Here is a 13649-nt window from a genome sequence, read left to right on the forward strand (position 1 = left end):
TATCACAGTTCTATCATTTGCAAAAGCAGACATGTCTGAACTTTCTGAAAATATAAATATACTACTGTATTAGTTATCCTATGGGGGGTAAAAGGTAATTTTCTTAAAGTTTAACACTTTAAAGTTTGACTTTGACCCTTCTACAAATCCAAAAGGGATTCAGAAAACATCCCAAGGGAGAAATCAATGTGCTGGGAGTGAGGAAGTTGTACTCACTCCATGCCATTTTTTTAAAAATAATTTCACTTAATGTTTACCCAATCTCCACTTTTTTTGTAAGTTAATACCTATGAAATGTATGTAATCTGTTTCCTCTAGCTTACTGATAACCTAATATTCAATGAACTTCCTGACATTTGTATTCAAATTTGGGTCATACCAGAAAGCTCTATACTTGCAGGTGTTCAAATATTGTAAAACTTTGGTGCATTGTTATTTAGTAGCTGTGATCAGTAATTTTCAAACCTCAAATATAGTGTCTTAGCAAGTTAGATTTTCACTGTATATCATGGTATCTTAATGATGTATATAATTGCCCTCAATCCCCTTCTCACCCCACCCTCTGCACCTCCCCAACCAGCAACAGAGGCTTATTTCAGCTGAGTAAAGCATGATGGTAATGGACCAGGGTCACAGTTTCAAAACTTGAATAATCCAGTAAGCATCACAGAGAAAGAAATTCTTCCACATTTGCTCATTAAACCAGTAACTCCAGTTAGTAATTTTGCTGGGTGCCTGCCGTTAGCCCTGACAGGAGACGCAGCAGCCAGCAGCTCAGGGAAAGCACGGCTTTCAGTAAACTGAGCTGGGCCAACTGCACATCCACAGAGAAAACATGATCCCTGACTCAAACCTCAGCCCTGATGCAGATAAATCTAGGCCGGCCATGTGGACAAAGGCTTTGCAGGGCAGAGCTGCACGGCCCAGTGGTTGAAGTAAGAGCCGGCACCACGTCCGGAGTACCCAGGCCGAGCTGAAGGAGGGAGGGAAGGACGCGCCACACTGGCCCACTGGAAGCACTGCCACACTCTAAGACATTTTTAGCCTAACTTCATAAGCCTTCTGGACTTCTAAGTCTAATGTCACTCCAGTTCTGCAGCACTATGGCAAATATTGTTTGTGTAGGAAAATAAAAAGATATTTCTGATACATGAACATGTTAAGGCTGACAGTACTTATCAGTAGGACGCAGACTGGGTTTCCCTCAGGGAAAGTGGTAGAAGTCTGATAATGACGCACTTATTTCGTTAGTGTCACAACTGAGCAAATATCATAGAAGACAGCAATTAGGAGGAAGTCCATGGATACGGGCTAGAATGGAGTTACAACAGATATCTAAATTTAGGTCAAAGATCCCCTCCCCCAAGATTAAACCTTAGAAAAGAAGGACTGGCCCTATATTTGAGCTCTTATAGAGACTCAATCCAGTGCCTCTCACTGACTTTACTGTGAAAAATAATGTATAACTTGGGGATGGCACAGATGCCTGGAATTTAATATGTACTACAGAACAAATGAAAATCCAAAGTTTGGTAAATAGGTACTTGTGGCTTAGGATGAAAACACTAGTGACAGGATCTTACAACCAAGGTGTGCTTCGGGAATCTGCTTGATGACTCAAAAAATGGCTTTAGGAATAAAAAAGACATTAGTGTCAAAGATATTTATGAAGAAAAATAGAATAGAAATGCTCTGTGAGGGGGAAAAATCAATTTTTCTTATTGTTATTTTAAATATGTGTGACTATATTAGTATATTAAGTCGTACAAGCTGACTTTTTTGTCCTAAAAGCTTATATATGTAAGCTTTTATATATATATAAAGTATATATATATATACACACATATATATGTGTGTGTGTATATATATATGTGTATATATATATATATATATATATATATACATACACACACACACTTTTTTGGCCAGATATATACATCAGGAGGCTGAGGCAGAAGAATCGCTTGAACCTGGGAAGTGGAGGTTGTAGTGAGCTGAGATTGCACCACTGCACTCCAGCCTGGGCAACAGAGCGAGACTCCGTTTCAAAAATAAAGAAAGAAAAATAATTGCCATATATTTGGCCTTTTTTTTTTTTTTTAGCAGGAATTTGTACCCAAATGAGATAGCCAGCTGTCAGCTAGATTTTTCTCACCTTTAAAATGAGAAGATCTTTAAAGGCAGAAAACATCTTTCTACACTAATTTTTCCCTTCTGGAGTGCAACCCAGACATTTGACTAATATTACTAGCATAATGACAAGAGTAAACCTTTGCAAATTGTAATTTCTCTCAGTAATACACCATGTGCTTTCACAGTGAAAAAGGAAGCATTCTGAATTAAGATTCTAGAGACAGCAGTTCCAGTTTCAGTTCTGTTATTATCAAGGTATTTATTTCCCAGAAAATCACCCAGCTTTCCTAGGCCTCAATGCTTCATTACTAAACATAATAAAGTGTGCAGGGCAAGGTGCTCATCCCTGTAATCCCAACACTTTTGGAGGATTACTTGAGTCCAGGAGTTTGAGACCAGCCTGGGCAACATAGAAACCCTGTCTCTACAAAATAAAATGAAAAAAAAAATTAAGAACTAGCTGGGCATGGTGGTGTGTGCCTACAGTCCCAGGTACTCAGGAGGTTGAGGTGAGAAGATCACTTGGGCTGGGGGGGTCAAGGCTGCAGTGAGCCGTCATAATGTCAGTGCACTCCAGCCTAGGCAACAGAGCAAGACCCTATTTCAAAAATAATAATCATAATAAAATGAAAGACTAAAGAACCAGATTATTTCTACAATCCCTTTCAGCCATAAAATCCCAGTGTTCCATGAAGTACTAAACTAAGAATTTTGATGGCTGGGTGCAGTGGCTCATGCCTGTAATCCTAACACCTTGGGAGGCTGAGGCAGATGGAACAACTGAGGTCAGGAGTTCAAGACGTGCTGGCCAACATGGGGAAACCCCATCTCTACTAAAAATACAAAAATTAGCCAGGCATGGTGGCGGTGCCTATAGTCCCACTTACTCGGGAGGCTGAGGAAGGGGAATCGCTTGAACCTGGGAGGCAGAGATTACAGTGAGCCAAGATCACACCACTGCACTCCAGTCTGGGCCACAGAGCAGGACTCCGTCTCGGGGGAAAAAAAAAAAAAAAGAATTGTGAGAATCAAGTTATCAGTGGAAACCAGACACAGTGGATCATGCCTGTAATTCTAACACTTTGGGAGGCTGAAGTGGGTGGATTGCCTGAGCTCAGGAATTCGAGACCAGCCTGGGCAACATGACTAAACCCCTTTACTACTAAAAATACAAAAAATTAGCCAGGTGTGGCATTGCACACTTGTAATCTCAGCTACTCAGGAGACTGAGGCAGGAGAATCGCTTGAACCCAGGAGGCAGAGATTGCAGTGAGCCAAGATCATGCCACTGCACTCCAGCCTGGGTGACAGAGCAAGACACTGTCTCAAAAAGATCATCAGTGTTATCAATGAAGACTGGGAGTCCATCACTGAAGGGTAAGACAGGATCTGGATACTACAAGAAGGAGAGAGGAGAGACAGCAGGATCAAGCAGAGGGATAGACATGACATAAGGAGAATGGAGGTGGGCAAAAGAATATGGTGTGATGCAGGCACATGCTGTGAAATGGTGACAAGGATGGGGGAGTTCAATATGGCCCGATTCTGAAGGAGCTCTGGTTATTTGAGCTCTTGAACCAAATCACAGCTTTGCAGAGCATCTGTGACACTTGAATGTCTGTAATAGTAAGAGGAGGGCTCTGGAGAATCTCAGTGGCAATGGGGCTCCCAACCCATGTGGTCACCCCAAATGCTGCCCCGTGAGAATCTGCAGTGACCTGTGGCAAATGCAACTCCACGGGGAGGATGAAGTGGGCAGCCAGAGCCTGGTTTCCTATGGAAGGCCATTTTCTCAGTAAAACATTAACTCTGCCATCTCTACGGCCGAGAACAGGAGCACTATTGATTTAAAAAAAAAAAAAAAAAAAAAAAAAAAAAGCATTGTAAAGTATGTGGATCAAAGAACCCTGTTTTGTTTACATAAATGATGGTACGATTTGTCTCATCTACAGTGGAAAAACCTCATTTTAAGCAACAGTGTTAAGCACCACCGGAGACAAACCATTACATCTTATAATCAAATGGCTTGTAAGGCCATTTCATGGACCGACAAAATAAACCTTTCCAAAATATTCATTCAAATAAAACATTCCAATAAATCCTATAGTGCTTTCTGGTTACATCATCTGAAATCTTTACCAAACAAAATGAAACCCTCCCATGATGAGCAATAACTTTCTTAAACGGATGACTCCTGAATGTGTCTCTCCAACCCCGACCATTACCTGGACTTCTGATTCATCTCCAGACTCCTACCTCACATCTCCACCGGGATGTCTATTAGGCATGTCAGACTGATCAAGTTCAAAATCAAACTCTTCTTTCCTGCCCCTCCCATACACACACCCACACCCACACATGCCCTTCTACCTGTTCTGGCCAAAAAACCTAAGAGTGAGTCACCCTTGACTTATCTCTTTTTCTCATATTCCCAGCAAATCCAGCAACCAATCTTTTTTTTTTTTTTTTTCGATGGAGTCTCACTCTGTCACCCAGGCTGGAGTGCAGTGGTGCAATCTCGGCTCACTGCAACCTCTATTTCCATTTCCCCGGTTCAAGCAATTTTCTTGCCTAAGCCTCCCAAGTGGCTAGAATTACAGGTATGTGCAGTCACATGCAGCTAATTTTGTATTTTTAGTACAGACAGGATTTCACCATGTTGGCCAGGCTGGTCTTGAACTCCTAACCTCACCTGCCTCAGCCTCCCAAAGTGCTGGGATTACAAACATGAGCCATCGCACCCGGCCAAGCAGCCAATCTTAATAAGTCGATCTTTTGGAAACATCCAAACACAGCTACCTAGCCCTTGCTCCCCTTCACCAGTCCAAGCCACTAGACGATAATAGCTCTCCAACCAGCTCTCTCCTTGCCCTCCTGTAGTCCATTTTCCATAGAACAGCTACAGCAATCCTTTTATGGAGCAAGTCAGATCACACCCCTGCTCAAAATCCGTATCACCTCCCATTTTACTAGGAGTGAGGGCCACACCTTTACAATGGCCTCCTTGGGTCTGTGTGATCTGTCTACATCTCACTTCTTTTCCTTTGCCCTCAGTTCCTACCACTCTGCCCCTTGTTCACTCCACTTGTCTCAATGACCTCCACACTCTCCTTGAACAGCAAATCTACCAAGTACAGTCCTATGCAGACAGATCTGTCAGAAATGTGCTCTCCCCACAGCCTCATGCTTGCTCCCTCCCCACCTTCAGGTCTCTGTTTAAACATTCTTCTAATGGCCTTTCCTAGTATCATTCCCCAAATAAATTAACTGCACTCAAACCCTGCTTCAGGCACTAGTTACGGGGAAATTCACACTAAGACAAGAATTTATCTCAGAAAACAACATTACTCTAGGATCACTCTAGCCAGGGTTGGTGAAAGGGACTGAGAAGAGTGAAACAGGAAAGAAAAATACACCAGTAAATGGGTCATTATCAAATTAGTGACCACCCTGGATTTTAAGCTGCTTAGAGTACACCTCACCATTACCCACTTTAAAGACGGAAAGGAAGACCGTTTATCTTTCAGCTCTTTGCCGCCATTGGTCACAGGTTATTCTCCTGGGCATCATGCCTAATCATACTTCCAAGCTGTACACGTGCAGGGAGTAAACAGATTTTCCCAATGGCCCTGGGCAGAAGGCAAGAAGCAGATAGGGCAGCTGAGATGAGGCACTGTCAAATTACAGCTGGGCAGAGCTGGTTCTCGCCACAGTGACTGGCTTCAAAGGTGAGCTGGTAAGAGGTATCCAATACAGTAACCAATAATGTTCATCCCAATGTTTTTAAAGATGCAAGTAGATAATCTCACTACAAGTGCATCAAACTAACAAGACTGCGCAAGCATCCCTGAATAGACTTTAATGTTGTAATCAAATAAAGTTTAAAGTTGGCCTGAAAGTAAATTTTAGGATCTACGTATGACTACTTCTGTGTGACAGTCAAGCATAGATAGTGAATAAATAGATGTAAAAAATATAGTTATTACTCAGTTTCCCAACATAATAAAGAATTTTTAAGACTAAAAAAATAAGGTACAAGAAGAACTGGGAGGCACAGGAGCCAACCCGAGGTTCTATACAAATGCCCACCCTCACCATTTCCCGGAACACAGCAGCTAGGCCGTTCCTCTTAGAGAAACGGTTCTATTAGCTCAAAGGTTGGGGCCATATCCTGGGGTTTTGCCCATTCCCTTGTTTTAAGGGTCAGGACACCTATGTCCCAGATCATATTTCACTCAAGCTATTGCAGTTCCATCTCCTCTGAAGCAAGCCTTGCATCTAATTCTAAAAAGAGCAAAGAGTGATGATGGTACTGGGAAAAGGAGGACATGGCTCAAGAACAAAGGGGTTGTTGTTCTCAGTATATCATGGCAGGGTAAGGTAGGAATGAGCATTACAAATGATGAGATTTCAGATGAGCCTCCTGCCCACCAAATTACCCATAAACAATTTTACTGAGGCTCCCTAGAACATCCCATCTGGACTCGGCTCTGGAGAAATGTGTATCATGAGAAGTCTGGGAGTGCCTCACAAGCCTCACGTGGAAAGTAAGTACAAAGGGTTTTTCCATCACATGCAACTGCAGGAAAATACATGAGTGGGAACTATGCTAACGAAAGAAGGAATTTAAGCGTCAGATAAATAGAACAGATGGAAAGCACCCGGAAGCAGAATAGTAAGAGACTAATAGGAGACTCACTAGGCCAGAAGTTGAAAAATGGTAGTCACAGGCTGGCTCCAGCCCACAGGTGGTTATTATTGTCCCAAGTAGGATTTTAATATAGTCAAGCCAACATTTAGAAATTTGATCTTTACAAAAAACTCTAGACTTTCCTTTATAAACTGAAATGCCAGTTCCACTGAACTTGCTAGTGACGACAAAAAGCTAGGGCTCAGTAGTACCTTCTTCTCTTGAAAGTCTCCCATGGGGCACCCCCACCCCACTATTAGTCCCTATAGCTCTTGAATTTTTTTTCTTTTCACTAAAGAAAAAAAGATATTTATTGGTTTCTATGTTAAAAATGGAAAAAAACAAAGACATTCTGTCGGTCACTAGATTTTTTTCTTACACTCAATCTGCTTCACTTAATTACATGGTCTCTCTGGCCAGTGTATGCATTTGCAATTGAAACCCAGGACTAGACTGAAAGCTCCAAGAGGATAGACGCTATACCTCTCTTACACACCATTGTATCCCCAGCACCATGCATAGTGCCTGACCCATAGCAGGCACTCAATATCGCAGAGTTATAGACAGAGGGATGACTTACAACACTTTTTAAAGTGGTGAGGAGGGGCAAGGGAGCATCCCATAGCTGTAAAACTATAAAGTCAAAGCCTTGGTAAATGAGCAGAATTGATCTTTAGTATTAGTGTACCACTTACAATGTGTATTAATTAATCAATACTTAACCAGATATAAGAAAAGATACATTCTTGACTTTCCCAATCTTTTACACCAACATCTGACTATAGGTTTCTACTTCAGCATTCATTTAGCCTACAGGTATTAACTACCATCTTAACACTTCTGCTAGTCACTGTTAGATCATTGTCTGTACTTTTCTGTTTGCTTGAAAAAAAATACTTTTTATAAAGTCTTGTTCATACTCGGCATGACCTTTGCCTTTTATTCTGAGATACAACAAGGCTATTTCTAAAGATGCTTGAAATTTTATTTAGTGATACAAAAACATCATCTACCAATAACCTTCATCTACCCATAGACACCAAAAAGTATAATTTCATTACCTGGTTGAAGTTCATTCCTTTTTCCTTCTTTAGTAGACTGAATTAAACTTGCAGCTAATGGAAAAAGAAAAAAAAAATCCATTAGCAATTGATCCATGTGGTGGCTTGTTAAAGTTTACCATTTTATACCTGAAATAGATGGGGGCCCAAAGGATGTATCAACAGAAGATTAGGGCAGAACGCAAAGCATTCTTTTTTGTAGGTATGCTCTCCATAGTCTTTATTTCAAACTTAAATTCCAAGAACATTTTTTCTTAGAAAATCGTTGTTATACAGTAATTTAATACTGCAAAAACCTAATACTTTGAAACTCTTAAAAGATGTAGTTCAGTTCTTGACATGCGGCAATAAGAGTTCAACTTACCAAGCAAAGTTCTTTCACTGTTAACAGAGCAACTGAAAACTTCCAAGTCTTTCTCAAAGGCATACAGAAGCTATTAAAACAGAAGTATTTTTTAATTTAGAGTTTCACATATTAAATAAAAATTGTATTAACGTAAATTCCCATTAAGCTCTGTGCTCAGTACTACTGGAGCAAAATATTTTAGTAAAGAATCAAACTAGTTTAGCAATGCTGACAGACTACTCTTTACCAAAACCAGACCACTCTTAACCAAAAAAAAAAACTTTGCTATCATAAGCCATGTTTGGCACTGATATTTAGCTATGAGACAATCAAGTATAGTGGCTAAGAGCATAGATGTTGGAGTCCTATTAGACCCAGGTTCAAATCCTGACTCTGTCACGTACTAGCTGTGTGATCTTGGATAAATTATTCAGCTTCTCTTTCCCCCTATCAGTAAAATAGCAATCATAACATCTACTCATGGGATTGTTAGGAGGATAAAGCGAGATAATCTATATGAAGCATTTAGTGCAATAAGCACTCGAATGTTAGCTATTGTAATTACTGAGGTAATTAATTACAAAATAATCATTAGTTATCTTAGCCACTGTCACAAGTACATCTCTCATAGGGCTTTCATATTTAGAGGACTGGGAAGGTAGTCTTCTTTAATTTTTTTTTCTTGTTGCTGTTTAAAATGTTCAAAATGTTGCAAGATTCCATTTCCTTGAATATTAAAGAAAATGAAAATGCCCATGCAGTAGCATGTGATGTGGAGATTGAGGAACTAGAGGACACCAGTTCTATTACACAGTCTCTCTTAAAGAACACCCAGGGGATAAGCAAAACAGACTGTCTTAGACCTCAGAAGAGAACAGACTAAGTCAAACAGCAAATGGTTTAAGTATTAAGAAGGTTACTGGTATCTGCACACTAAAAAAGTATCAAGAACACACCAGATCCCTAGAGCTAGAAGTCAATGGGAAAAGCTGGGGAAGTTAGGGAACGACTGATTACAGAAAGTGAATTTTCAGTTAATAAGGTACTGAATTCATGTGAGAATTTTTCATTTCCCTTGACTGTTGCTCTAACTGAGGAATTCTAAATTATTATTAAGAAGAATCTAATTCTAAATTATAACTAAGAAGAATGGGAACATACACTTAATTTTTAATGTATTATGTTTTAATTATAAAATAATGTAAGTATAGTCTCAGTGTTTAAAAATGCAAACACTATGGCCAGGTGCGGTGGCTCACGTGTATAATCCCAGTGCTTTGGGAGGCCAAGGTGAGTGGATCACAAGGTCAAGAAATTGAGACTATCCTGGTCAACATGATGAAATTCCATTTTCACCAAAACTATAAAAATCAGCTAGGCGTGGTGGCACACATCTGTAGTCCCAGCTACTCGGGAGGCTGAGGCAGAAGAATCACTTGAACCCCAGAAGCCAAGGTTGCAGTGAGCCGAGATCATGCCACTGCACTCCAGCCTGACAACAGAGTGAGACTCTGTCTCAAATAAATAAATAAATAAATAAATAAAAAAGCAAACACTATCAGACAAAAAGTCAAAGCCAGCCTGGACAACATGACAAAATCCTGTCTCTCCAAAAGTTTTTTTTTAAAAATTAGGCAGGCGTGGTGGCATGCCTATAGTCCTAGCTACTTGGGAGGCTGAGATGGCAGGATTACTTGAGCCCAGGAGGTCAAGACTGCTGTGAACTGTAATTGTGCCACTGCACTCCAGCCCAAGTGACAGAGCAAGACCCCATCTCAAACATTTAAAAAGGTCAAAAGATATAAACAGTCCATTACACTAAGCCAATCCCAACTTCCTTCCAAAAGGAAGCATGTTTACAAATTTTCTGTAGTTATGTACTTAGAGTGACAGTGCAAGCTTTTTCAAAACATAACTGCCATGTATTATTCTGACAACTTGCTTTTTTCATGTAACAATATGTTTTGAAGAGTCTTCTGTACTAGTATGTTTATAGACTTCTTAATCCTTTAAAAGCTGTATCAACTTCCAAAAACTTACTGATGGGCATTTAGTTTGCCTCCTACATTTTAGGTAGTATAATAACCCAATGAACTTCCTTTTACATACACCTATGTGAATTTATACAGATATTTCTGTAGAATCAAAACCTCAAAGTGGAATTTCTAGGTCAATAGGTTATGCAAGTATCAGAAGTCTTTAACTCCAAGCATCAAAAAATCTTCCCCAAACTAGCTTAGGCAAAAAGACAATTAGTGGCTCACAAAGTTGAACAGAACAGGGTGTTACTTCAGTATTGGCTTGACCCAGAGCTGGAAATATCCATTCTCCTAGCTTTCCAGGTTCAATACATTTGTTAGCCTCCACACAATAGAGCTCCAACTTCTAGTCCCCAATTGAATTCACTTATTACCAAGCCCAGTGGAAAAGAGAAGAGTCCATGTCCCAAATTCCCAGCCAAGTATTCACTTGTATGCAACCAGTTTAGTTCATGTCCACTATTGTATGCATTACCAGGGAAGGCCTACATGACAGGAGGTGGGAGAAAGAGGTGGAAGAGGTTGAGGAAGGAAACATTGGGAGTGTACCTAATTGCGCATAAGTAATATACTGCTTCCCATTTGGATATTGCAGGGTAAGACCATTCGCTTAAAACCTGAGTGGAAGGGAGCAAAGTGGAGTCAACCCACTTGTCCCTACTGCTCCCACCAAGTACAGTTTTAAAACCCTGGACATGTATTTTTCAAAAAACTAAAGATAACTGAAATGTAGGTAGAAGGCAGGGCATTTTTTAGGGACCTCAGGTCCTGATGAATGACATAGTAGTGAGTTCCCTGGGTTTTCCTTTTGGGTCACATAGCCTACATTCAGAGCTAAAGAGGAGAAAACAATAGAAATACTGATGGGAGCAGACAAAAACAAACACACACCCATTCTCTCTAGCCAAAGGAACTGGAAAGGGGAAACACAGCAAGAGAGAAACTTTTTTTTTTTTACTATAACTACCCTAACTCCAGCCAAACACCACAAAAGAAAATGCAACCCCACTCCCTCCTCTATCAGCAAAGGCTGTATGGGGAGTTTAGACTCCCACCTTTGCCCAGCTATAATGAGGCACCCTTTCCCCTTCTGTGAGAAGAGTATCAAAGAAGACCAAGTAGGAAATCAAGACTTTCATCCATTCCCAGTGGTAATGAGCTTTCCCCACCAAGAATGCCAGCAAAGCCATATGGATCCCCAACTCCCACCCAGACCCAGCAGTAAAGAGGTCCCTTTCCACCTTCTCACTGGGTTGGTGTCTGAGGTGGCTGAATGGGAAGCCAGAACTTTCACTACCACCCTATGATGAGACCTTCATCTACCTTTCCCTCATCCTGTTCCTCTGCTGTGGTATCACAGTAGAGGCCAAGTTAGGAGAGTGAAATCCTACCTCTGTCTACCCGTAACAAGGTACTTCTCCCCACTGGGGTGTCCAAGTAGGCCAAGTAGGGATCCTGGATCTTCCCCCCACCACAACTTAGCAATAGTGAGGTTGTACCCCCCACCCTGCTAATTCCCCAATGGGTATATTATCAGAGGAGGCCTGCTAAAGAGAAGACTTAAATAAGATCCAGAGTTTCCTAATGTAGTACTCGAAATGTCTAACATACAATAGAAAATCTCACATCATACCAAGAGCCAGGAAGATCTTAAGCTGAACAAGACAATAATAGGCACAAGCACTGAGATAATGCAGATACTGGAATTTTCTGACAAAGATTTTAAAACCATCACCATAAAAATGCTTCAACAGGCCAGGCGCGGTGGCTCATGCTTGTAATCCTAGCACTTTGGGAGGCTTAGGCAGGTGGATCACGAAGTCAAGAGATCAAGACCATCCTGGTCAATATGGTGAAACTCCGTCTCTACTAAAAATACAAAAATTAGCTAGGCATGGTGGTGTGCACCCGTAGTCCCAGCTACTTGGGAAGCTGAGGCAGGAGAATCGCTTGAACCTGGGAGGTGAAGGTTGCAGTAAGCCAAGATTGCACCATCATATTCCAACCTGGACAACAAGAGCGAAACTCCATCTTAAAAAAAAAAAAAAAAAAGTTTCAATAAGTAATTACAAGCATCCTTGAAACAAATGAAAATCTCAGCAAGAAATTAAATATATAAAGAAAAATACTGATGGAAATGTCACAACTGAAAAATCACCAATTTTTTTTTTAACAAAACCTCTATGGGTAGGCTCAGCAACATGGTGGAAAGGACAGAAGAATCAGTGAACTTGAAAACAATACAAGTTGCCTAATTTAAAACAATAGACAGAAATCTGAAAAATAAAGAAAACAGGGCCAGACACTGTGGCTCACACCTGTAATTCCAGCACTGTGGGAGGCTGAGGCGGGCAGATCACAAGGTCAGGAGACTGAAGCCATCCTGATCAACATGGTGAAATCCTGTCTCTACTAAAAATACAAAAAAATTAGCTGGGAGTGGTGGCACACGCCTGTAGTCCTAGCTACTTGGGGGGCTAAGGCAGGAGAATTACTTGAACCCAGGAGGCGGAGATTGCAGTGAGCCAAGACTGCACCACTGCCCTACAGGCCAGGTGACAGTGTGAGACTCCATTTCAAAAAAAAAAAAAAAAGGAAACAGAACCTCAGAGATCTGTGAGATTTTAACAAAAGATCTAACATTTGCGTAAGCAGAGTTCATAAAAAGAGAAGAGAAACAGAGAGGAATTTTAAGTAAAGAATCAGAAGAAATACTAGCTAATGACTGAAAATGTTACAAATTTGGCAAGACACTACAGATTCAGTAAGCTGAGTAAACCCCAAACAAGGAAAATTCAAACAAATCCACACCAAGACACAGTATAATCAAACTTCAGAAAACTAAGGAGAAAGAAAAATTATTTTTCAAAAAACAGCAAAGAAAAACAGTGACATCTTATCTATATGGGGAACGAACAATTCAGAAGACAGCAGATTTCTCACGAGAAACCAGAGAGCCCAGAAGAAACGGCACGTTTTTCAAGAGAGGAACAAAAAGAACTATGAGTCCTGAATTCTATACTTGGCAAAATTATCCTTCAGGAATGAAAGGAAAAAGACATTCTCAGATGAAGAAACTATGAGAATTTGTCATCAGCATACCTACCCTAAAATAATGCCTAAAAAAAGTTACTGAAAGAGAAAGGAGATGATAAAAGAAGAATCTTAGAAGATCAGAAAGCCAGAAAGAACAACAGAAAGAGCAAATATACAGGTAAACACAATAGACTTTCCTTCTCCTTTTGTGTTTTCTCAATTATGTTCAACAATCGGGGCCAAAAGTATAACACTGCCTGAGAACGTATAGGAAATATCAAAGACAATCAGAAAGGTAAAGAGACTTAAAAGGAGGTAAGAGTTCCACACTTCGTTTGAACTAG

At 40.5% G+C, this 13649-nt stretch overlaps 1 protein-coding gene across 9 annotated transcripts in view; it reads right to left on the reverse strand.

Moving 5' to 3' along the window:
- The window catches only part of GSAP (gamma-secretase activating protein), a 99075-nt gene that overhangs the window by 69564 nt on the left and 15862 nt on the right, over positions 1–13649 (reverse strand). For 8 of the 9 annotated variants that reach the window (XR_012512074.1, XM_010344656.2, XM_010344633.2 and 5 more), the window contains 2 exons: positions 8249–8318; positions 7885–7938 (listed from right to left, as the gene is read on the reverse strand). Coding sequence is in view for 6 of the 9 variants with exons in the window: in XM_010344633.2 (XP_010342935.1) it covers positions 7885–7938; positions 8249–8318 (124 nt within the window). In the remaining 3 variants the exon portion in view is untranslated. Of the gene's footprint in view, positions 1–7884; positions 7939–8248; positions 8319–12004; positions 12183–13649 lie in introns of those variants that run through there. The other variant, XM_074379297.1, reaches the window with a different exon arrangement.

Source organism: Saimiri boliviensis, chromosome 10 (assembly GCF_048565385.1).
Source record: "Saimiri boliviensis isolate mSaiBol1 chromosome 10, mSaiBol1.pri, whole genome shotgun sequence".
NCBI lineage: Eukaryota > Metazoa > Chordata > Mammalia > Primates > Cebidae > Saimiri > Saimiri boliviensis.